Below are 23,764 nucleotides of genomic sequence, written 5' to 3'. Positions count from 1 at the left end.
GCTGGGCCTCAGAAGCTCCTGAGGGCATGTAGCCCTGAGTTGCTTACCAGAGCAGGTTTTTATACTGCTGAAGCCAGCACAGGTGCTGGCCCCAGGGTCTAGCTCCCCCATGGATGAAGATCTGGGAGAAGCTGGGTAAAACCAGTTTGCCCCAAATGGCACAACTTGTCATACACCAAAGTGCATGTTCAAACACAGGTACTAAGGCAAGTTGTGGTGTGGAACAAGTCATGTCATTTGGGGCAAACTGACCCTGCCTAGCTCCTGTGCTGGCCCCAGAAGTATAAAAAGCTGCCCTGGTGAGCAGCTCAGGGCTGCTTGCCCTCAGGTGCTTTCTGATGCCCAGCCAGCTGGCATCTGGGGACACTACACTTTGTGCCAGCTGGACTGCTGAAACAGCCCTAACGTAGAGTAACCCCTGAACCCACTACCCACTGCAGTAGTCTGGCAGTGGGGGCTGCTGCCTGGCTGTAACCTGCTACCTGTTACAGCATCCACCCCTTTGGACCTATGGTCCCAAGGCTGCGCTCCGTCCAGACCTGGATGGGGTGTCAGCGCTCTGCCACTTGAGCAGCTATCATCCAGAAGATGTGATCCTTGTGGTTGCTCCTTGCACTGTCAAAGCATGTCCTTTTGGCCCCAAACAGCCAAGAGGTCAGTAATCTCCTCTGAGCTCCAGCTGGGTCCCCAGTCCTGGACTGTGTCCTGTTTTGCATTTTTTCTGTTTTTCTTTTTTTCCCTGATACCTGGATTTCCAGTGATCAAATATCAAAATTTGAGCCTATGCTACAAATATGCAGTGTGGGGAATATTTTTTTGTTCTCAGAATGCCTCTTGCAATATCTCAGATTGCCTTGAGACACTGCAAGATACACATGTGGGCTTGTAGGGATGTGCCTCTTGGGTTCATGCTTTCTGACCCCATGGACTTGTATATGTCCAGTTTTTTTCTAAACAGTCACTAACCTGTTTTTTCAGCACTGTTGGCTGCCAACCTTCTCCCCAAACTGTGCTGCCAGGTGCAGTAGTCTGGCAGCTAACCTTGCCTGTAAAGACTAAGGTGAAAAGGGTATTAAGTACTTCAGCCTTTTCTGCATCTTCTGTCACTAGGTTGCCTTCCCCATTCAGTGAGGGACCCACATTTTTCCTGATCTTCCTCATGTTACTGACATACTGGTAGAAGCCCTTCCTGGTACCCTTCACATCCCTTGCTAGTTATAACTCCAGTTAGGTCTGGCCTTCTGACTTCATCCCTGCATGGCCAAGAAATACTCTTTTCTCCTTCTTAGTTGTTTGCCCAAGTTTCCAATTCTTATAAGCTTCCTTTTGTGATTCAATTTACTGAACAGTTCCTTGTTAAGCCAGGCTGGTCTTATACCATATTTGCTAGTCTTCCTGCATATTGGGATGATTTGTTCCTGCACCCTCAGTAAGGCTTCTTTAAAGTAAAGCAAGCTTTTCTGGATTCTTGAAATCTCCAGTATAAAACTAGAGACAGGAATGTTGAAAGTCTCTGGATTAGGGTCTGAGGAGAGAGCAAGAAGGGTGGTGGTGGTCTGCTATAGACCACCAGAGCAGGAGGAAGTGGTAGATGAGGCTTTCTTCAAACAGCTAGCACAAGTTTCCTAATCACAGGCCCTGGTTCTCTTGGGAGACTTCAATCACCTTGACATCTGCTGGGAAGACAATATAGCAGGGTGCAGGAAATTCAGGAAGCTTTTGGACAGTGTTGGGGACAACTTCCTGGTGCAAGTGTTACAGTGACCAACTAGGACCTGAGCTCTTCTTGACCTGTTGCTCACAAACAGGGAAGAATTGATGGGGGATGTACTAGTAGATGGCAACTTGGACAGCAGCAACCATGGGATAATTGAGTTCAGGATCCTGAGGAAAGGAGGGATGGAGAATATCCCCTTGGAAGAGGAGGAAAGGAATCCAGAAAAGCTTGCTTTACTTTAAAGAAGCCTTACTGAGGGTGCAGGAACAAATCATCCCAATATGCAGGAATTATCCCATGGTTGCTGCTGTCCAAGTTGCCATCTACTAGTACATCCCCTATCAATTCTTCCCTGCTCTCTCCTCAGACCCTAATCCAGAGACTTTCAACATTCCTGTCTCTAGTTTTATACTGGAGATTTCAACAATCATATGTTTATTTTACACAAAATGCAACTCTTCCTCCTCTTCTCCCTTACCTGTCCTTCCTTAACTATTTATACCCATCCATGACAGTACTTCTAGTCATGTGAGCTATCTCACCATGTGTAGATGCACCCACTGATATCATTACTACAGAAGGAGGATGTTGGTATTAAATAGCTCACTTTAGACCTGTACTTGCAATGCCACGGTACCATCAAAAGGTATATGTGGCTTTCAAAGAGGGATAATACTTCTATCTACTCTCACCACCACAGACTGGTTCTGTGACTGTTCAAGGACTTCCAATTCTTCCTGCTTGTTTCCTAGGCTTTGTTCATTCATGTACAGGCCCCTAAGGTAACTAGTAAATTGTCCTGATTTATCAGTAAGAATGAGTACACCTCCCTTTTTGCCTCCTCCCTCCTGCTTCTTCTTCCTCTATGTCACCCACTTCCCCACTTACCTCAGGGCTTTCATTTCCATCCCCCAGAAAACCTAGTTTAAAGCTCTCCTCACTGGGTTAGCAAGCCTGTCTGCTAACCTAATGCTAATTCATTGAGTCTATATTGTTCCTTCATTTAAAGAAAATAAAGGTAAATTCATGGTCCCTGTCAAACCTAAAGGTTTTCTTTTTCCTCAGCAATCCCTCATAGTCAAGGATAACTGTCTTCCATAATTGTTTAATATGCGGGCCCAAAGATGGCTTAGAAAGCAAATCTGATATCAAGAGATTCTTGTGCAACTTGGGCACATGTTTATGTGTGGGGTGGATGCCTCCAGATTCTTGATTTGGTCTGTAACATGCTGTTTCTGACACACTTACTTTTCCAACTCCTGTTGTCTTTGCAACAGACTCTTCTTCTATTTGCAGCAGTCTTGGATGATAGCCTCCCATAAGTATATGATAATGTTGCATTTTTTCAAGTTGGCTTTGGGATGTCTTTGAAGTGCTTTCTCTGCCCTCTTGTTCACCATTCTCTTTTACTGAACTGGAAGAGAATGACTTGCCTCAGGAGTCTGCAGTCAAAAATCCAGATGATGTGGCCACCCAATGAAATGGATGTTGGATGGTCATTAGGGCTGTGTGAAGCTTCAGGTGCTAATTTGAGTCTGAGGACATTTGGCTTGATTTGATGGCTGAATCTCTGAATCTGAATTGAATTGGGAGACCAATTAAAAGGTCCAATTGATTTCAAGCTCTCCGAATAGATTTGGAAAAGATTCAGAGAGCTTTGTAGATTTGGACAGTCCCTAGTCGCCACTGTAGGGAGATGGACCTGGACTCCATGACAGTAAATAGGGGGTGGAGAGGACTGGAAAAGGGGAGGAGGACCATAGGGGGGACCACCACCAGGCCCCATCCCCTGTCTGCTCCCCCAACCTCCCTGAGAGTCCCCCAACCCCGACCTGCACTCCTAGCCCTGTCAATGGAGGAGGCAATCTGTGCTGCCCTCCCACTTCCCTGTGCTGCATAGGGCGCTCTGCCAGGAACCCTGATCCCCCACATGCTCTCCCAGCCCCATCAATAGCTGCCCCACCTGGCCCCATCTCCCAGTTCTTTAAAAAAAAAAAGAAAGAAGCCCCACAGTTACCGGCTGCTGTAACAGCCTAGCGCTTCTGGAGGGTCATGGCAGAGCCCCCTCATGAAGCAAGGGGCAGTGGAGGGCAGTGGAGATCACTCCCTACCTGGCATCAGCCAATAAGCATGGGGCTTTTTTTTCCCTTTAAAGATATGAAACGCTGGAGCCAGGTGGGGCAGCCATGGGGGGAGGGGTTGGGAGAACGGGCGGGAAATGGGGGCTTATGGAAGAGCCCCCCATACAGCGTGGGGCAGTGGGAGGCAGTGGGGATGGCCCACTGCCTGACAGGAGCCAGTGAATGTGGGGCTTTTTTTTTTTAAGAGCCAGGATGCTGGGGCCTGGCAGGGTAGCCATTGATGGGGCTGGGAAGGCAGGTGAGGGAGTGGGGCCTATTTGATTCAGAGATTCAGCTGATTTGGTGCAGCTGAATCTCCAAATCAGATTCAGTCAAATTGATTCAGGACAGTGATTTGAATCATCGAATTGAATCACTGTCCCCCAAATCGGGTGAATCTGAAGTGAATACTAGCTGTTTTGCGCAGGCCTAAAGATCATTGCTAATGTTGGTGTGTTTAGCTTCACATTGGATTCAAAGGAACTTCTGCAGTCAGTGTTGAAGGTACTTCTTCAATGACTTGATGTGTCTCCTGTATATTAAGCCCATCTCAGTTGTGTACAATAAAGTGGGGATCACAACTGTGTGATGAACCATGAGCTTGGTTTCAGATCTGATGTCACATTCCTCAAATACACGTTTACTCAGGCATCTAAAGGCTGTATATCTTAAGGTTGTACTTGCACATGTAGGTAATGTTGGATATCTTCCCTGATGTCAACCTTCTGAAAGAGATGGCTTCTGAGGTATGAAACATACTTAACGTTCTCCAGAATCACCATGAATCTGAATTACTGGAGCTGGGAAATGCTCATTAACAGTTTGTTGATGGAGAAAGTTATTCTTCTGACCATAACTCCTCAGTTCCATTTTCTTGTATGCCTCAGTAAAAATTTTGATGGTTGTCTGAAGGTCTGTTTCTGAGTCAATAAATACTATAGTATCATCAGCATACTGGAGATCAATGACTAAAGTCAGGGTTGTCTTGTTTTGGGATTGGAGTTGGCTGAGATTAAACACTTTACAATCCATTCAGTAGTTTAGCTGATGTCAGGCTGGAAACTTTTTGATGGTCAGCTGTAGTATTGCAGTAAGGAATATTGAGAAGAGTGTTGATGTGAAGGTGCAGCCTTGACTAACTCTCATTATAATCTTAAAGAATATGTTATAGATCCATTACTGAGAACCAATACTTGAATACCGTCATGGAGCAGGCAAAGAATGGTGATGAATTCTGTGAGTAACCACACTTCAGAAGGATCCTGCACAACACTTCTTGGCTGACAAATTCAAAGGCTTTTGTGAGGTAAAAGAAGGCCATGAAGAGAGGTTTATATTGTTCTTTCCTTTCATCCGGCATAGTTTGAAATATGGCAATAGTGCCTCTTGATGCCCTAAAATCACATTAAGATTCTGGAAGGAGCTCTTCAGCTAGTGGAAGGATACAATTCAGGAGGGTTCTAATGATGATCTTTTCTATGGTGCATATCAAAGAGATCCCTCTGTAATAGCCACTGGTACTAGAAGCAGAGCTGTACCACTACTTGCCCACTGGTGGAATGATCTTCAGGGAAGGCTAGCTGCAAAATAAGCAAGGATAACTCTGACAAATAAATACTCATGGACCAATCAGCAGAAACACCACTGGTCTATGGTGGTGACAGTAGATAGAAATATTATCCCTCTTCAAAAGCTACATATACCCTTTGATGGTACCATAGCATTGCCAGTACAGGTCTAAAGTGAGCTATTTAATGCCAACATCCTCCTTCTGTAGTAATGATATCAGTGGGTGCATCTACACCTGTCTCTGATTCTACATTTGTACTGCGGAATCATTTAGTACTTGTTTTTAGCAAATACTAAATGAATGCTCAGTACCCACTGGTACTGCACAGATTCGGAGATGCACAGTTATTTTTAGATGCTATGTCACTGTAGCAATAAACTATACAGGCAAAGCTTCTTCTAACTGCACAGTAGCATCCTCATCATCGTTTGTGCTTACAAATACTGTGTCTCAGTAGTAACAAGCTACATTGGTGTAGCTTGTCACTACAGTGATGCAGGGTCTTGTGTAGACACGCCAAGTATTTCCGTCATCATTGTTGAATAGCTGCTTACTTTTCATTTCTTTATTTTGTGTCTTGGCAGGTGAATTATCATTTTAGTTAATACTGACTATATGCACTGATCACATGGAACCTGCATATAATGTCTCTGAATTTGTTTTACTGGGACTTACTCAGGATAAGAAGATAGAACAAATCTGCTTTGTATTATTTTCATTGTTCTATACAACTATAGTAGTTGGAAATCTGCTCATCATTATCACTATTAAGAGCAGCCAGAGCCTGATTTCCCCCATGTATTTCTTTCTGAGCTACCTTTCATTTGTGGACATCTGCTACTCGACATCTATAGCTCCCAAAATGATTGCAGACTTCCTTGTTGAGAGGAAAACCATCTCATTTGCTGGTTGTATGACACAGCTATTCTTTGGCCATTTCCTTGGTGGTACTGAGGTATTCCTCCTCACAGTGATGGCTTATGATAGGTACATTGCTATCTGCAAACCACTTCATTACATGACCATCATGACTGGGCATGTGTGTGGTTGGATGGTGTTGGCTTGCTGGACAGGGGCCTTTGTGCATTCCATTATACAGACTCTCCTGACCATTCAGCTCCCATTCTGTGGTCCTAATGAGATTGATCACTATTTCTGTGATGTGCACCCTTTGCTGAAATTGGCTTGTACTGACATGTACATTGTTGGCATCATTGTTGTTGCTAACAGCGGGATGATTTCTTTGACCTGTTTTGTTGTGTTAGTTATATCATATATTGTCATCTTATTCTCCTTGAGAAGACACACTTCTGAAGTGCGCCTCAAAGCTCTCTCTACATGTGCCTCCCACATCACTGTAGTGGTTTTATTTTTTGGGCCATGTATCTTCACGTACTTACGACCAGCAACAACCTATTCAGAGGATAAGACTGTCTCTGTGTTCTTCACTGTCTTCACCCCTATGCTGAACCCATTGATTTATACCTTAAGAAATGAAGAAGTGAAAACTGCCATAAGAAAAATGTGGATCCAAAAAGTGGACTTAGAATAAAAATGAAATTTGTACATTGTAGAAATAATATGTTTAGAAACTGTTTGGCAAGCTAGATTTCACCACCGTTTTAGACAGAAGAGATTTGCATGTTATTAACTATTAGTCTTGCAGTGAAAACTTCACAAAAAATTCCTATGAATACTGCTAATGTGCAACTATAGTAATAGGGATAGTTGCAATATTTAAACTGTATGAAATGTAGAGACTAGACCTGTGAGACTAGGGAAGTATTCGATTCAGATTTGTATCCAGCTGATTCAGAGGACAGTGATTCAATTTGGAGACTTGGATCACTGTCCTGAATCAGCTTCGGTAGATTCAGTGCTGATTCAGAGAGATTCATTGATTCAGATCAGCTGTGGAGAGGCAAGCACAGCTGGGTGGCTGAAGGTTTTCCCTCAGCTCCTCCAGCTGTGCCTGCTTCTCCTTGGGTGGGGGGAGCCACAGAACAAGCCCCCATGGCTGCCCTGTCCAGCCTTATCTCCCGCCCAGCTCAAGCCCAGTCCCAGCACTTTAAAAAGAAGAAGAAGAAGAAGAAGAAGCTCTGCACTCACCAGCTGCAGCAGCGGTGATTGGGGCCTCTGGATACTTGTGGCAGAGCCCACTCATGTACAGTGCAGGGCAGTGGGGGGAAGCAGGGATCACCCACCCAGTTGGAACCCATGCAGCTGTTGCCCCATGGCGTAAGTGGAGCAAAGTTCAGCTGGGGCTGTGTGAGACCTGTCCCAAAGAGCCTTCTGGGAGGAGGCCAAGCTCACACCCCAAAGTGGGGGTCAGCTTTGCAGAACTCGAAGGCCACAGGATAATGACTTAATGCGACTGCTGACTTGCTGATATTGGAAAGGGAAACTGCTCTTGCATGACTTGACGGCTTTGGAAAGCCCTGAAATAATGCCTTTGGAAAAAGGGAACTGCGGCATGGCCCAAAGTGACCCTGCTTTGCAGCATGCAGCAAAACTTTGCTCTAACCCATAAAAGGCGATAAGGCTAGCAGCTGTTGTGTGATTGGAGGATCCAAAGGGATCCAAAGGGAATAGGCGGGAGTAAAGGTATAAAGGTTATGAGAACTAGGCCTGCAGTGGAACTGCTTCAGGGAGGAGACGTCTAAGAACCCTATAAAGGAGGTAGTTTTGCCACCCTGGATGCAGGGTGGGCTTCCCAAGACCCATTAAGTAATAACTTAGAGCAAAGTGGGGAGTGCCTTTCCTCCAGCCCAATGCGCTTGTGGCTTGAAAGGTCTTAGTATTTAGTTAACGTATGGTATTTTCTTCTTTATTAATTTAGCGAGTACTTTTTGTTTTCCTCTTCCAATAAAGAAAGTTATATTGGTTGTTCTTCCTTGGCATGTGACCTGTGGGTTACTCACCTTCCCTAAGGAAGGGAGGGAACCCTCACAAGTGGTGGAGAATGTGGGCCTAAAGACTGTGAGAGAGAGAAGGAGCCAGTAGGCTCCAAGGCTCCCGGGCTAAGCAGAGGGTCAGTGGCCCCAGGTCCGCAGCCACAAGGAGCCTGGCAGAAATTCCCCTTACCCAGGTGTGTTGGGAAAGGAGGGGCCAATATTTTCCCTGCTGGTATAAAGAAGACTCCGGGACCGGAAAGCGGCAACAATGCAGAAGGAGAAAGAGGAGGAGGTGGAGGTGGAGCACACTGGTGCACACTGCAGGGAACACTGAAGGCAACATTGAGTGCTGGTAGGAGCCTCTGGCAGAGAGGAAAACCCCAGCGAGGTTTTGGAACCCAGTTTACTGGCCCCTGCGGGGAGTAGAACTGTTTGTTTACTGGCTGGGAGCTGGCTGAGCCCAGCAAGAGAAGGATACCATAATAACCCTAATAGAGGGCCACTATTGACTTTGGGGTACTGTATTGCCCATAATAGGGGCACAGTCCAATAGTGAACTTAAGCTATTAAAAAGGAATCTCATCAAGCCCTACAAAGGGGCTCTCAGAGAGCCAGCAAAGGGGTGTTTGACCCCTCGAAGGTCAAGTTTGAGTTGGAGGATGGCTGCAGACAGCTGGAGCAGCTACACAGAACAGGAGAGCCGTCTCAGTTGCTGTGTTTGCTTTGCTGGACCTTTCTTTTGTTGATTATCTGGGAGGAACTAAGGATACGTGGCCAGACCAGCCGGCTGACCACCACCTGGTGGAACGGGCGAGGGTGTAGGGGTGGCAGAGCCCTCAGAAACTCGGGACCTCGTGAGATGCTGGGGAGACTCATAATTGGACCACACATGAAGGCATCTGAACCAACTCCATTAATATCAAGTCGTGGCAGGTGAAACGTACATGTGTGAGACCCCAATTATAGCTGATGACACCCTAGGCAAGTGGCAGGTGGCGTCTGTTAGGTCCACCAGGGACAGTGATCCCTGACAAAGACTCCTCCTTGAAGGCTGCCTGGCCAGTTGCATCTGAGGGGCAAAGTACATGTTCACGTGCTGGGGAAAAACAACCAGTCTTTTTAAACTTAATAGGAAAGTGCATCCATGAGCGCCCTCTGGGGTGAAGGACCTCAGGTCCCTCACTGCGCTGGAGGGAGTTTTTGCCCAGTGGCAGACAGACAGAAAGCCAGAGAAAACTGTGTTACTAGAAGGTACCATTTCTTTGTTGTGGGAAATGATGGGGACTCTGTAGCCTCCAAAGGATCTGGAACCAGGTGGGGAATATGAGAAGTGATGGCAACTGATCTACTCAGTGAGCAGGGGGACCAACCTGCCCTACCCATTCCAGAAACAAAAGAGGAGATGACCCCTCAGGAGGGAAGTTTCCCTCCTGCAAAGTTAAAAGTAACTGCAGTTATGAAGCCTAGGTTGCAGAAAACTCAGGATGGACAGTTTGGTCTACAGGAATGGGAGGTGACTCCCTGAAAGCTGGAAGATCTCCAAGTTAAACTGGCAAGCTGAGCAAAGAATGCAAAAGAGACCTGGGTCATGTGAGCTGATCAAGTAGTGGTCCAGGGAATAAATAGGTTTTTCACCCCCTAAGAGGCAATAGCAGTAGTAACACAAATATTAACAAAAGAATAAAATAAGTCAGAGCAGGCCTCCCAGCAAATAAATTTAAAAATGTCAAGGTATTATGCCTACCAGTTAATGAAATTTGTGTTAAGAACCTTAGACACATAGGAGTTAACCAAAAATCAACAAGCTATAGAACCAAAATAAGTAAATTATCCAAGGGCGGTATGACAGCTAAGCAGAAATGCATTTGTCAAGGCAACTTTAAAAGGGGAAATGACCATGGAACCCTTGCCGGTTGCAGTCACTGGAACTGCATAGAAAAGCACCCTTCGCAAAGGGTCAAGCCCCTTGCAGGGTCTTCTGCTGCAACAATATGATGCCTAAACTAACCGTCCCCTAAAGAAAATTGTAAAAAGTTTGCAAACTTTAATTAATTTAACAGAGGAACACCCAAAACTAAAACAGGTAGCAGTAGTAAAGAAAATGTTGGCGAATTCAAAAACAATTCCCCACCAACAGCTCTAAATAGAACTAGAAAAAGAGGTAATTCCCCTAAAGCAAATTAATAGGAAGCCCACAAGTGAGTTGTATAAACTCTAGAAAAAAAATAACCTTGGGAAAAAAGATAAAAATTGTCGTGCAGTAACAGTTGTTCCCTCGGCACCACCCTTGGGGCAGAAGCCCAGAACCCCAGTAGAGCTTTACCCCGACTTGAAGAATTTACACCTAAATTAGGGGGGCCCCGGGGAGGGGAGGCGAAAAACACCCCTTCTCTTGCTCCTGGTGGAATGAGTCCCTGGGGATTCCAAGGGGTACCTTTTTGCCCGAATTAAAATTGAAGAAAATAAGATAGCAAGGTAGTTTCTAATGAATACTGGGGCAGAGGTTACCATTTTCCAATGAGAACATCCCCTCCCTCCTGAGTAAACATCCAGTAAAACTCAAAAGATTAGGGGGTAAAGCAATTAGAAGAAAGAAAGTTAAATGTATAGTAAAATTAGAAAAGCAAAAAGTCCCCACAGTAGTAACTACTACCCAACACCCTCTATGAATATTGAAAATCAATGTCCTAAGCCACTGTATTATAAATAAACCCCACCAAAAAGTAATAACCCTAAAAAAAAAAGTCCCCATACCAAAAGACTGACCATGGGTCTGCTTGAAGTAAAATGTGGAAAACACCAAAAACAAAATACAAAGTAATTAAAAAAACAAAAAACAAAGCCACGTTTTGTGCACCCCTATTCCTTGACACCCAAAGCTAAGACAGGGGTGAGTGAAATAGTTCAAAGACTACTGCTGGCTGAACTGGTAAAGCCCACTATTTCCCAGTAGAACTCCCCCTTATAGCCTGTGCAAAAAGCTAGTGGAGTCCAGGTACGGAAGAGAAACAAAGTCCAAGTCTTTGGTTGAAGAGAGGATGGGGGTGATAGCTACCTATCCAGGCTGGGAAAGGGTCATCGATGGCTAGTCAGGGTCTTTCTCCAGCAGGTGTTGTCCAGAGGGGGGTCACTGGCAGGGCCTCTGGGATGATAGGCAGTGTGACACGGAGCAGGTCTGGTCCAGATGATGATGGCAACCCCAAGAATCAGTCTTCATGACCCCTTTTTATGGGGCAGACTACCTATGATTTCCTCTGTGGAGGGCATGTCTAGGCAATGTCAGCCCTGTTCCAGAGGGCTCCAGATGTTCATACTGAGCATGTGTAGCCTTGAGACAATGCTGGATTGCCTCATCTGTTGTTTCTTGAATATTGAGGGTGATTCCAATGGCTGGGTTGTTGGTCCAGGTATTGGTTTTGATGGTGAGGTGATTTAGTAGGAGGTCCTGCTATCATTGTGTTTCACTCATCCATTCACTCTTTTGTTTCAGGAATTCAAGGAAAACCAATTTACATGGGAGAGGTTACAGAATGCAACATACTTACACAACAGGGCATGGGGACAAGTTGGGAACAAGATGGAAATGGATACTTGAGATCACTTTACAGACACAAGCCTAAACCATACAATATTAATATAAAACAATAAAAATAAATGCACAAATGATAGGAATACAATATAATAGAATATAAAGCAGTAAAAATTAATACAAACATAACAGAACACTATTTACAATATATAAAAAAGGGGCTTATTACAATAATAGTATATAAGAACTTAGCTTACCTAGTACTATTTGAAATCACTTATGAGGGATGGGGAGGGCAGAGAGAAAGTCAGAAATGGGGGAAGGGGAGGGAATGCATTTTACAAAAAAAAATAATGGGGTTTTGCTACAACAGAATACAGTCATAGGCAGGGAAGTTAATGCCACAGAGGATGACCACCAGAGGCTGGAAACTATCCTGGTCCTGGTGATCATGGTTGCCTTCTTTTCACCCACTGCTTGGCCCCCAGACCTAGCCCTGCCTTCCCCCTGGAAGCCACCCACCACCAAAAAGCAGGACCTCTCCCGCCATGGGCCAGGATGGAGGTCCAGCACTGCCTCCACCAGCCAGGAGCCACTGCCCTGGCCCCCAACCCAGACCCCCTACCACCCAGCACCTCTGCCTGGCTCCAGGTCTGCAACTCAACCTGGCTCTACATGGGTATCGAGCCAGATCTGCTACAGTGGGGCCAGGACTGGATGCGTGCCCTGCTGGCCCTAGACACTGGCTCCCAGAAAAGGAGCAGCCCAGGAAAGGGTGCCACTGGATGCCTTTGCCTTTGTGTGAGCCCCTCACCCACCAGGCTTACTGTAACATGCACCTCCTGTGCCAGGATGGCAGGCACAAAACCACCACCTATAAATAGTTTTCACTTGGAAGAGGGTGTTGTATTTTTTGTGGGTGGAGGGGGCTCTGGTGTTGGGGAGGAATGGAGAGAGGGGATCTGTTTGTTGGGGAAGGAGGGAGATGGGAGTGAGAGCTGTTTGATATGAGTGAAATAAAAACTATTGTTCTGACGTGCCTGAAGTGTTCATGGTGGTGGGGATTGGGAAGGGGATTGGGAGTTCTGTGGACAGTGGTCCAGCAGGGTTAGAGTGTGGAGTGCAGGAGGAGGTGTTTGGCCAGCATCTCTCACACCCAGTGCCCCGGACCCCACTGGCAGGTATGCAGCTCACCTGGGGCCTCACCAAAGGGGCCCACCACTGTTTCTGTCACTGTAGCTGGTGTTCCCATTTCCAGGCATCCTCCACCCACCACACCTCCTCTGCCCAGGGCTTGTGAAACAGCTCCCCCAGACCTCACAGATGTCATGCAGCACACTGGCTGTGACAATGACCCAGGGGATGTTGTCCTTGGTGGGCCATGAGGGTGTTCCAGCATCCCTTCAGGTGGCTGAAGGTGCAGCCCACCAGGGCATGGATACAGTACAGCTGGGAAGGTAATACACACCTCCTGAACATCCACCCACCATCAGTGGCCTTATTCATGCCAAAGAGAGGGCTGACATAGCAGAGGCTGGTGGGCATGGCCAGCTTCAGCTGGGCGAGGGCCGGCTCTGTTTGTGCAGGGTAGGGCAGCTGCATGGCAGTGTTTTGCCTGTCCATGTGCAGATAGAGCTGCCCCAGAAGATCCAGAAAGGTGGCCTGGGTCATCCTTATTGCCTCCAACTAGTGCTTGTCACCACAGGTCTGCTGGGCGATGTGAAGCTACCAGTCCTGGCTGGCTAAGTGGGTCCAGAGGTGGTGGGGCCGGAGACTCAGGACTGCAAGTGCATCCTGGAGCCCATTATCAGAGTCCTTGCTGTGATCTGGCCTGGTGGATGGGGTCCTGGTGGCACAAGTGCAACAGTGGTGGCCCTGGGATGCCACACTAAGCCCAGGCAGGTGCTTGATGCACATGGGGAGCTGGCAAGGCCCAGATATCCATGGGCTAGCTGACAATTGGCACGAGGGGCCAACAGGGCCAGCACAGTGGACAGCAGGAGTTCAGGGCACTAGTCATTGTTGCCAGTGGCAGTGGCTGCAGCAGCCATGGTGTGGGGAGAAAGGGGTGACAAGTAGAGATCTGCCATGTGCTGCCCTTGCACTATGTTTGTGCTCCTGGCCAAGGGAGTGGCTGGTCAGGGAACAGAGAAGAGGCTGGCTTTGAAGATGGTTGCCAACTCCTGGCACATGTGGCCAGAGACTCAAGCTCCTTTCTGATGTCATTAGGGGCCCATTGCAGGGCTGCAAGAAGTGGCAGCAGTTTGCTACTAGGAACAGAAAATCTTCTCCCATGTCTCTGGGTAGACACCTGCACGGGAGTATTTGCTCACCAGTAGTTTACTTACAAGTAAACTGATCTTGGATGAAATGCATGTGTAGATGCACCCTCTGTTTTGTAGGAAGGTATCAAGAAATGAAATTAAATATAGACTGTGTATTGCTCAGGATAAAAAGCCTGTAACCCACAAGGAAAATGTGAGAAGCTGAAGGGATTTACATATAACTAAATGTGTGTTGAGAAAAGTAACTCATGCAGTATTAAAAGTTTGCTTATATTACATAACCAAAGAAGCCTAGTTCAGTTGCTTCTTTATCAATTCTGTGCAAATGAGAAGATTCAAAATACTTCTGGGAAATCATTACCCAGGGAAATGACAAGCTACCTCTACATGATTTTTTGATGTTATTTCTCATATAACTGCACAGGCAAAAGACACAGCTTTTCCCAAAATGAAGGACAGAAAAAGGTTCTCCTATTGGTTTCTTTTAAAAGCATAAGTGGCCTCTGAGACTTTCTGAGCTGGGAGAGCTGCAGATGTGAAAGGATTCCTTGGTGCTGACAATACTACAGAACATCTGTACTCAGAACATCTCTGCATTCTGTTAGTGCTTACTGCCGATGTGACTGGAATGCTTCACTCCTGCTTTGAAGCCATGATGGTATAATACTTATCATCTTCCAGGTAACTATAATAATGTCTTCTTCAATCTTGTTTTAGTATAGCATTTTCCCATCCTTTAATAAGCAATGTTCTTTAATTTTCAATGTTTTAGTTTATAATATATGTCAATCCAAGTCACATAAAATGGGCACATATACTATAAAAACTTATGTGTGTGTCTGCTTATCCATCTATCCATCATCATACACCTCTCCATCTTGCTTCAGCTCTCCCTCATTTTTTCTTTTTCATACTTAAAAATGTCAACCTATATCAATTCATAAAAATCTTTTTGTAGCACAAAGGAAATTTAATTAATTGAATTCATATCAATTTAAGATTCTTGAAGGGTGAAGCATTTATCAAATAACTTTCACTTTTCTGGTTATTCCAAATAACCATATATCCATTGAAAATGTCCAGATATGGCACCTTATCAGGATGGTAGGGTCAGTACAGACAGATGCACAGAGTCCCTCATATATCAAATGATATCCTCTCCCCTGCTGATCACACTGTTGTTTTCACTTTCCCAACTAGAACAAGCTTTCCATCTTGCATATCCCTGAATGCATAAAAAAGGTCAAGGGACACCCTTGCTCTCCTTCTATGCCCCTCCAAAAACTTCTAATATTTGCCCTACTAAAATCACAGGACATTCCATATGCACTCATTTTGTTTAAAAGCAGAGCTATGGCAATATTGGAAATTCTAGAAAATCAAAGAAATAGAATTGTGTTTTTTCTACTAGAAAAGAAGTTGTAATTACTATAATTGGTGTTGTTTTTGTTGCTGTTACTTTCAATTAGCAGAAAAGTCAGAAATATTACTTGGTAAATCTAAGTGACTGTTTTCCCAGAATACAGCTTTAAACATATTCTTAAGGCTTTTATAAAGCAAGTGATAAATTGTTACAAGTCCAAACATATATCAAAGTAGAAAGACAAAATATTTCATTGTTTTAACAAAGACAGAATGCACATTTAATTTTATTTACTTTATTTATGTATGTATTTCTTTATTTCAGCAAACACTTCAACAAGACTGAGATCAGTTCATGAAATATCTTTGTGTTCTTGAATCTGGATTTTTGCTGGGGAAAAAAAATAGCAGAAAAATATATCCAAACTTTACTGATAATACATAAATGATAGAAAAAGTTTTATAACCATCATGCAAATTCTATTGTCAGTATACCGCATTTTAGAAACAGTACACCATCAAAAGGAATAATCTTTTGGTTCAGAAAATAATTTAATGATATATCCCTAGATCTCATCAGGTCATGAACCTTAAATACTTTTTTAAAGTTTTAAAAACTTTAAATCCATTTAAAAATGTTCTTTAAAGAAACAATTATCTAAAATGGACTTCCATTACTTCAAAAAATGATGCAGGAAATTAAATATTTGTGTTTCAAAGGGTGTGGATCAAACCTAAGGGACTTAATAACACAGTAGAGACAAAATGTAGTGCCTCTGTTATTCATATATGTCATCAATGCATATTACGTATAAGGTAATATTCTAACATCTCTTGAGTGACATGTTCAATTTCCATTCTTTTGGTCCAAGTCTACTCTTTTTTGGTTAAAATGTTGCTATTCATTGTGATTTCAGTCAATGTAATTTTTTATTATTTTCCCTTCATTTTTGGCAGACATGTGGCTTGTTCTGCTACCTCAAATAAATTGCCCATCCTGAATACAGGGAGAATAGAAACAGGATATGTCTATACATGCAAGTGCTTTTGGATGTGTTTACTCTGCAGGAATTTACAGTGGAGTAAATGAGACCTGGGCAGAAGTCTACAAATGCAGGCATTAGGGAGAAAATTTGCCTCCATTTTACTCCCCCAGCCCCCTGCAGCAGCCCGGGGGAGCTCCAGGCTCCCAAAGTGCCAGACCAGGAGGCAGCAGGGAGAATGGGGCCAGGAGACACCTGTCTTCTGGCAGGGCTTGGACATTGCTCCCTGGCCCTGGGAACTGCCTGCTGCCTAGGTGGGCTCCAGTAGTGGATCCCAGGCTGGGGCAATGTCTCCCTGCCCCAACTCCCTTATCAGGGTCATAGGGCTTGGAAAGAGCAGCAAGAGAATGGCATTAGAACCACCAGTGGGGCAGACAGAAGTGAGCTCCTGGTTGGATGAAGATTCGTTGTCCAGCTGGGGATTCACAGCTAACTGCCGCACCAGCAGATTGGGGCAGAGGGCTGGGACCTGCCTCTCTTCCACAGATTTTCTCAAGCCCCATGCCTCAATCACTGGATTGGGGCATAAGGCTGGGAAAGAGCTTCAGGGCTGAGACCTTCCCCAGAATGGGACAGTTCCCAGCCAGCCCAAGGCTACATAGGGATGTCTGCATATGCAGCCCAGAGTTAGTTGGGAAGTGTCCCATTTGGGGCAGTTCCCAGCCATCTCTAGGCCACACATGAAGACTTCTCTATGCATCCTGGGGCTGGCTGGAAACTTTCCCAGCCTGGGGCAGGTCCCAGCCAGCTACAGGGTGGATGGGGAACTCCCTGTGAGGAGAGAGCTCCCAGCTTCTGCTCTGTGAACAGAGCAGGGGCTGGGTGATTCCTCCATGGCCCAGGAAGGTGTTTGCTGCTGGGTTGGGCTCCAGTGGCAAGGCCCAGGCTTGGACAATGCCCCCCTGCCCCAACAGCAGGGAGATTCCAACCCTGGCCCTCTGATCAGCAGGCAACTCCTAGGGACAACTTGTCCTTACTCCACAATTATGGAGCTGGGATATGATGCACCTTGACTTTAGCAAGTCTTGTATACAGTGTCTCTCAGAATTCTTGCAAGCAAGCTGAGGAAGTATGCATGGGTTGGATGAATGCACTGTAAGGTGGATAGGAAGCTGGCTAGATTGTCGAACTCAGTGGGTAGTAATCAATGGCTTAATTTCCAGTTGGAAGTCAGTGTCAAGTGTTGTGCCCCACAGGTTGGTTCTGGGGCCAGTTGTGATCAATATGTTAATTAAAAATCTGAAAGATGTGATGGATTGTACCGTCAGCAAGTTTGCAGATGACACCAAACTGGGGAGTGTAGTAGATACTTTGGAGGGTAGGGCTAGGATTCATAGTGACCTAGACAAATTGGAGAACTGGGCCAAAAGAAATATCATGAGGTTCAACAAGAACAACTGCAAAATGCTGCACTGAGGAAGGAAGAATCTCATGCACTGTTGCAGCCTGGGGACTAACTGGCTAGGCAGAAGCTCTACAGAAAAAGGCCTGAGGGTTACAGACAATAAGATGGATATGAATCAACAGTGTGCCCTTGTTGCCAAGAAAGCTAATAGTAGCTCTCTGCAAAGCTTTGGTCACTGATTTGATTTGGTGGACATTTGGCCAAATTTGGCAGCTAAATCTTTGAATCCAAATTGAATCAAGAGACCCTTTAATCTCTCCAAATTGAATTGGAACCCTCTGAATTGATTCACAGAGATTTAATGATTTGGACATAGACACATTTTCAAATGTTTTTTTCCACATACCTCAAGGTACCAGGCAGCTCATGAACACTAAGATGGTCATGCAGATGGAGTGTCCCATGGGAGCGTGGGGGGATCCCCAGCCTGCTCAGCGGAGGACTCAGAAGTTGACCAGATGTACTTCTGGTCCATTTCCAGGTCCACCATGGAGTGTATGGGAGGCACCTCCCACCCCATCCCCTAGCTCGGTAACTGGTGCCTCCTGGGTCTGGGGAGGCAGCTGGGGTCCCCCCGTGTGCTCGGTAGTGGACCCGGAAGTGGACTGGAAGTACTTCCAGTATACTTCTGGGTCTGCCGCTGAGCATGCAGTGGGCCCCACCATGCTCCTGTGGGTTGCTCCATCCGCTCCACCATTGCAAAATTCATGAGCCGTGCCTTGTACCTTGAGGCATATAGAAAAAACATTTAAAGCTGTGTCTATAGATGAATCACTGATTCTCTGAATCAGCACTGAATCTTCAGATCAGATTCCGCCAAACTGAATCAAGACAGTGATTGGAATTCAGAATCAACAAATCTGAATCAAATATGGGCTTTCATACACCTCTATCTAATAGAATACTGGGTGGTATTAGTAGGAGCATTGCCAGAAGATTTAAGAAAGTAATTATTCTCCTCTATTCTGCATAGGTGAGGTCACATCTCATGTACTGTGTCCAGTTTTTCATCCCCTCTTCCCCGCACTACATAAAGGATGTGGACATGTTGGAAAGTGTCCAGTGGAATCCAATGAAAGTCATTTTGGGGCTGGGGCACATGACTTCTGAGGAGAAACTGAAGAAACTGGGTTTATTTAGGCTGCAGCAGAGAAGATTGGAAGGGGATTTGATAAAAGACTTTCCTTACCTGAAGGGTGGTTGCAAAGAGGATGGACTGTTCTGTGGAGATGACAGAAGAAGGAACAATGGTCTCAAGTTGAAGCAAGATAGGTTTAGGTTGGATATTAATCAAAATCTTTCTCACTAGGAGGGTGGTAGAGCACTGGAACAGGTTACCTAGAGAGATGGTGGAATCTCCATCCTGGGAGGTTTTTAAGGCCCTGTTCAACAAAGCCCTAGATGGAGTGATATAGTTGATGATGGTCCTGCACTGAGCAGGAAGTTGGACTTGTTGCCCTGTAGGGTCAGGCCAACTCTCAGGATCTCAAAACTGCACTTTTAGATGGGAGGGTATGACACAATTTCACATATACAAACACACAAATCAATTAAGTGCACGCATGTGCAAACACACACACACACACTACCAACTCAGGCATATACACCTCCAAGATTACCAGCCTAGGCACATGTATACCTATCACCAATTCAAGCACATACACACAGCAAAAATTAGATAACAGTATGTTGTCAATACACACACACTCAGTACACATACATGGATAACTAATTTGTATATCATGCACACGATGACATATATGTATATATTCACCAGTTACATACCACCCACTTACACATACACACAGGTCAGTTCCTAACTTGGATGGTACAGGATGTGTATGTGTGTGTTTGGGATACTTGAGGGGAAGGTTAAGGTGAGAGAGTGAAAGTTGCTGGAACTGGAATTAAAACAGGTACTAGAGAGAAGCTGGGCTGAGGAACTGAGGCTTGGGGTTACTTAAGGTTAAGTGGCCCCAGGGTTACTCAATGTCACTGGTGCTGGGGTGGAAGCAAGGGAAAAAAAAACCTGGTGGCAAGGAGGAGGCAATGAGGAAAGAGAGAGGCAGAAGACTGGGAGACTGAGGCTGGAAACTGAGGCAGAAAGCTGGGAGATCAGGGGGCAGATACATGGTGGCAAGGAGGAAACAGTAAGGAAACAGACAAAAACCCAACTCGGGGTTTCAAAATAACAGGTTTATTAAACAGACAACACATTACACAGCCCCATGAAGTTATTGGCTCCTACACACACACACACACACACACACACACACACTGGTAGCAGAAAAAAGAGACTCAGTGGAAGGGTTGGAGTCCAGGTAGGGAAGAGAAATAGAGTCCAAGTCCTTTGCTTGGGGAAGAAAGGTGAGTGATAGCTACCTATTCTGGGCTGTGAGTTGATCCTTGGTGGCCAGTTGGAGTCTTCTCCAACAATGTGTTGTCCAGAGTGGGGCCGGCAGGCCCTCTGGGTGGATAGATGGTGTGGCATGGTGCTAGTCCAAATGGAGAGGTCATCCCACTGGGCCTTTCTTCACCACCCCCTTTTATAGGGGCAGACTTCCTATGACCCTAGTGGCAGGGGCATGCCCAGGCAAGAGTCAGCCCCTGGTGTACTGAGCATGTGCACTCTTAGGTAAGGACATGCAGTTTCAGGTATCTGTAATGGTGGGTTGACTTATTTCTGCAGCAATTTTTATCTTACAAATCTTGAGCCAGGGAGGATCAATGCAGGGTGATGGTTGGGTCATTGAGTTGATGGTTCGGTCTTTCAGAGGCAGTTATTTTTAGACCTAATGCTATTGTCTCTCAAGCACCCTCATTCATCCCCATTCATTCAGGAACCAGTTTACATAGGAGGGGTAGGTATGAGTCATAGGTTACAACATACTTACACAACAGGGTATGGGGACAAGATGGGAACAAGACAGGAACCTGACACACAAAATGGATACTTGACAGCTCTCATGTCAACCCACATTGCAGACCCAAGTAATACAATATTAATATGAAAAAATAAAAATCAATGGACAAATGATAGGAGTACAATATAATAGAATATAAAACAGTAAACATCAGTACAAACATAACAGAATACTATTTATAATATACAAAGGGGCTTATTACAATGTGGCAGTATAAGAACCTAGGTTACCTAGTATTACCTGTAATCATTTATAAGGGATAGAGAGGACACAGAGAAAGTGAGAAATGGTTAGGAGAAGGGAAGGGAGTGTTTTTGTTTTTTTTTAAAAAGAAAAACTGGGGGTTTTGCTACAGATTAGGTGGCCTCCCGACTTCCCTTTCAACACTAATTTTCTACAATTTTATGAATCTATGAGTGATTCTACCTATTTCTGTTAAAGTTTTTCTCCGTTAAACATTTTCTCTTTTAATTCTTTCTGAACAGGGAACACAGACAGGCAGCATTTTCTTTTGTTTTCTTTTGTTTGTTTTGGTTTCTCCCAGAATTAAGGACAGAAACAGTTCCTACTATTAGTTTCTTTTAAAAGGAGAAACAGCTGCTGAGTCTGTCTAAGTTGGGAGAGGTGCTGATGTGAAAGGATTCCTGGGTGTTGATTTCACTACCCTACATCTCTACTTTAATAATGTACTGCTTTCATATTTTGAAAGAGAGTAAAAGAAATCTGATCTCAAGGCTCGTAAAGATAGCTGATGAAATAAATTCAACAAAATCTAAGGTCAGCAGTGAACTAAGAATTAGATCCCCCTTGGAACAACCCTTCTCATTCTGTTAGTGCTTACTGCTGATTAGACTGGAATGTCATCACTACCAAGACACATTGAAGCTTTGAGTATATAAAAGGAAAGAAAGGAGCATGGGGTGGGGGTGGGGGGGTGGCAGGGGTCATAAGGCCCCAGCCAGGTGCCTATCCAGTCTCCTCTTGAAGATAAAAGAATTCAAAGGATATTCCTGCTCTCCTTGTATGTCCCACAAAAAACTTCTATAATTGCCCTACTAGAATCACAGGACATTCATATGCACTAGTTTTGTTTAAAATCAGAGCAATGGCAATGGAAATTCTAGGAAGTCAAGGAAAAATAATTGTGCTTTTCTCTACTAGAAAATAAGTTGTTGTTACTTTTAATGAACAGAAATGTCAGAAATATTATTTGATGAAACTAAGCACTTGTTCTCCCATAATTCATCTTTGAAAATATTCCATAAGATTTTATAAAATAAGCAAGAAATCGTTTCAAGTCCAAAAATATATCAACGTAAGAATACCAAATGTTACATTGTTTAACAAAGTCAGAATGCACAATGATTATTATTTATATAATTATTTATTTCTTTGTTAGTATGTATTTTTTATTATTATTTGTTTAATTAATCACCCACTTTAACAAAACTTGGATCAATTCATGAATTATTTTTGTGTTCTTGATTCTGGATTTTTGCTGAAAAATAGCATTAGCAGAAAAATATGGCCAAACTTTACTGAAAATAGATAAATGTTACCTGAAGTGATGTCCCCATCATGCAAATTCTATTTTCAGCATAGCACAGTTAAAAAATAGTACACCATCCAAAAGGAATACTCTTTTGGTTCAGAAAAAATAAAATTACATATCACAGTATCTCAACAGATCCTGATCTTTAAATAATTTTGTCTCAAAATATACTTGGCTTCTCAGATTGAGGTGTTAAGTAATATTTTAATTAGTCATATTTTCCATTGACTGATAATTGGATTTAATGAAAAGACATAATAAAGGTAATGGAAATAACAGAGCTTTCTTCTGTTCAGATGACAGTACTAAGGGACCAATTTATAGCCTTTGGCTCTTCAAAAAGATATTTCATTCTTGTTTTTTAATGTATAGGTTAATGCTTCTGAGGATGAAATTGGTGTTTGTCTCTCCTTGAAAGGGTGAAAAATTGTATTATCTAGAATTAAAACTAACCCAGTGTTGTAAACTATAGACAGAATCCTGTTTCATTTTCTCCACCTACTTCATTTTCTGCAGTACAGTTTTTGGCTTCTATCTTGTCTTGTTTCCATGTCTGCCAGAATTAAAATAGAGGAGGAGGCAGGGTGTCCCATGTTTAATCCTTATTATGTTGTGGCTAAAGTATTTACCCAGGGAGCAAGAGATGAAAGCTAGGTACAAACATTCAAAAAGCCTGATGCAAAAGAGAGCAATATTAGGCTGTTTTGTGCATGAGACATAGTTTAGGCAGGTAGTTAACAGAACACACGGCCATCCTTTGGTCAGGGTGGGGAGCAAATCTTAGGCCAGGTTCCACCAATGTATGCCAAACATTTGTTCTGTTAGGGATGTAAATGGTTAAATGGTTAAACAGTTAAACAACAATTATATTTAAATTATTTAACATTGACTGTTTCCCATTTAGTGACCTCTAGCATGAACAGCCCTAGCCCCAGCCCCTGACCCTTATGTCTTTAGCCTGTGCCTGGCACTGTGCAGGCCTCAATTTGCTGGCAGGAAGCCAAAAGAGGGGGGGGGCTGTGGCCATAGCCAAACCATTTGGGTCACTGTCATGCTTTAGAGCCTTAGCTTCCCCTCACCCCCATGGGCAGGGTTTTGGCTGCAGACAACTGGGGCTGCAGACCTCTTCTGTACTTAGATCCCAGTGGCATGTGGAGGGAAAAAAGGAGGTAAGCACATTTCCCCACAGGGGGTGAGTGGGGCCTTCCCATTACAGGACAGAGACTCTTCACCCCACAGTAGGTTTGCTCGCCCCTCCCACAGTGACAGGGCCCAGGCAGGGTCACAGGTGATGGGCTTCCTGATTCTCCTGCCACATTTCTGCTTCCACAGCCTCAACCTGGAAGGCTCCTGCATGGTGCCA

The 23,764-nt window shown here is 44.5% G+C and overlaps 1 protein-coding gene across 2 annotated transcripts; it reads left to right on the top strand.

Annotated features, from left to right (window-relative positions):
* The first annotated feature begins 6,035 nt into the window (after positions 1-6,035).
* On the top strand, positions 6,036-10,565 carry LOC149871195 (olfactory receptor 4S2-like). 2 transcript variants are annotated; one of them, XM_090034872.1, is made up of 2 exons: positions 6,036-6,931; positions 10,520-10,565. In XM_090034872.1, the coding sequence occupies exons 1-2, from the start codon at positions 6,036-6,038 to the stop codon at positions 10,563-10,565; spliced, it is 942 nt and encodes a 313-aa protein (XP_089890998.1). The 2 variants fall into 2 exon arrangements, with proteins under 2 accessions (XP_089890998.1, XP_089890999.1); XM_090034873.1 differs by lacking the exon at positions 10,520-10,565 and having other exon boundaries at positions 6,036-6,959.
* Positions 10,566-23,764: the final 13,199 nt, after the last annotated feature.

This window comes from Crocodylus siamensis, chromosome 2 (assembly GCF_052110815.1).
Source record: "Crocodylus siamensis isolate JL-2025a chromosome 2, ASM5211081v1, whole genome shotgun sequence".
Classification (NCBI taxonomy): domain Eukaryota; kingdom Metazoa; phylum Chordata; order Crocodylia; family Crocodylidae; genus Crocodylus; species Crocodylus siamensis.
This window is presented reverse-complemented; position numbering and strand designations above follow the sequence as displayed.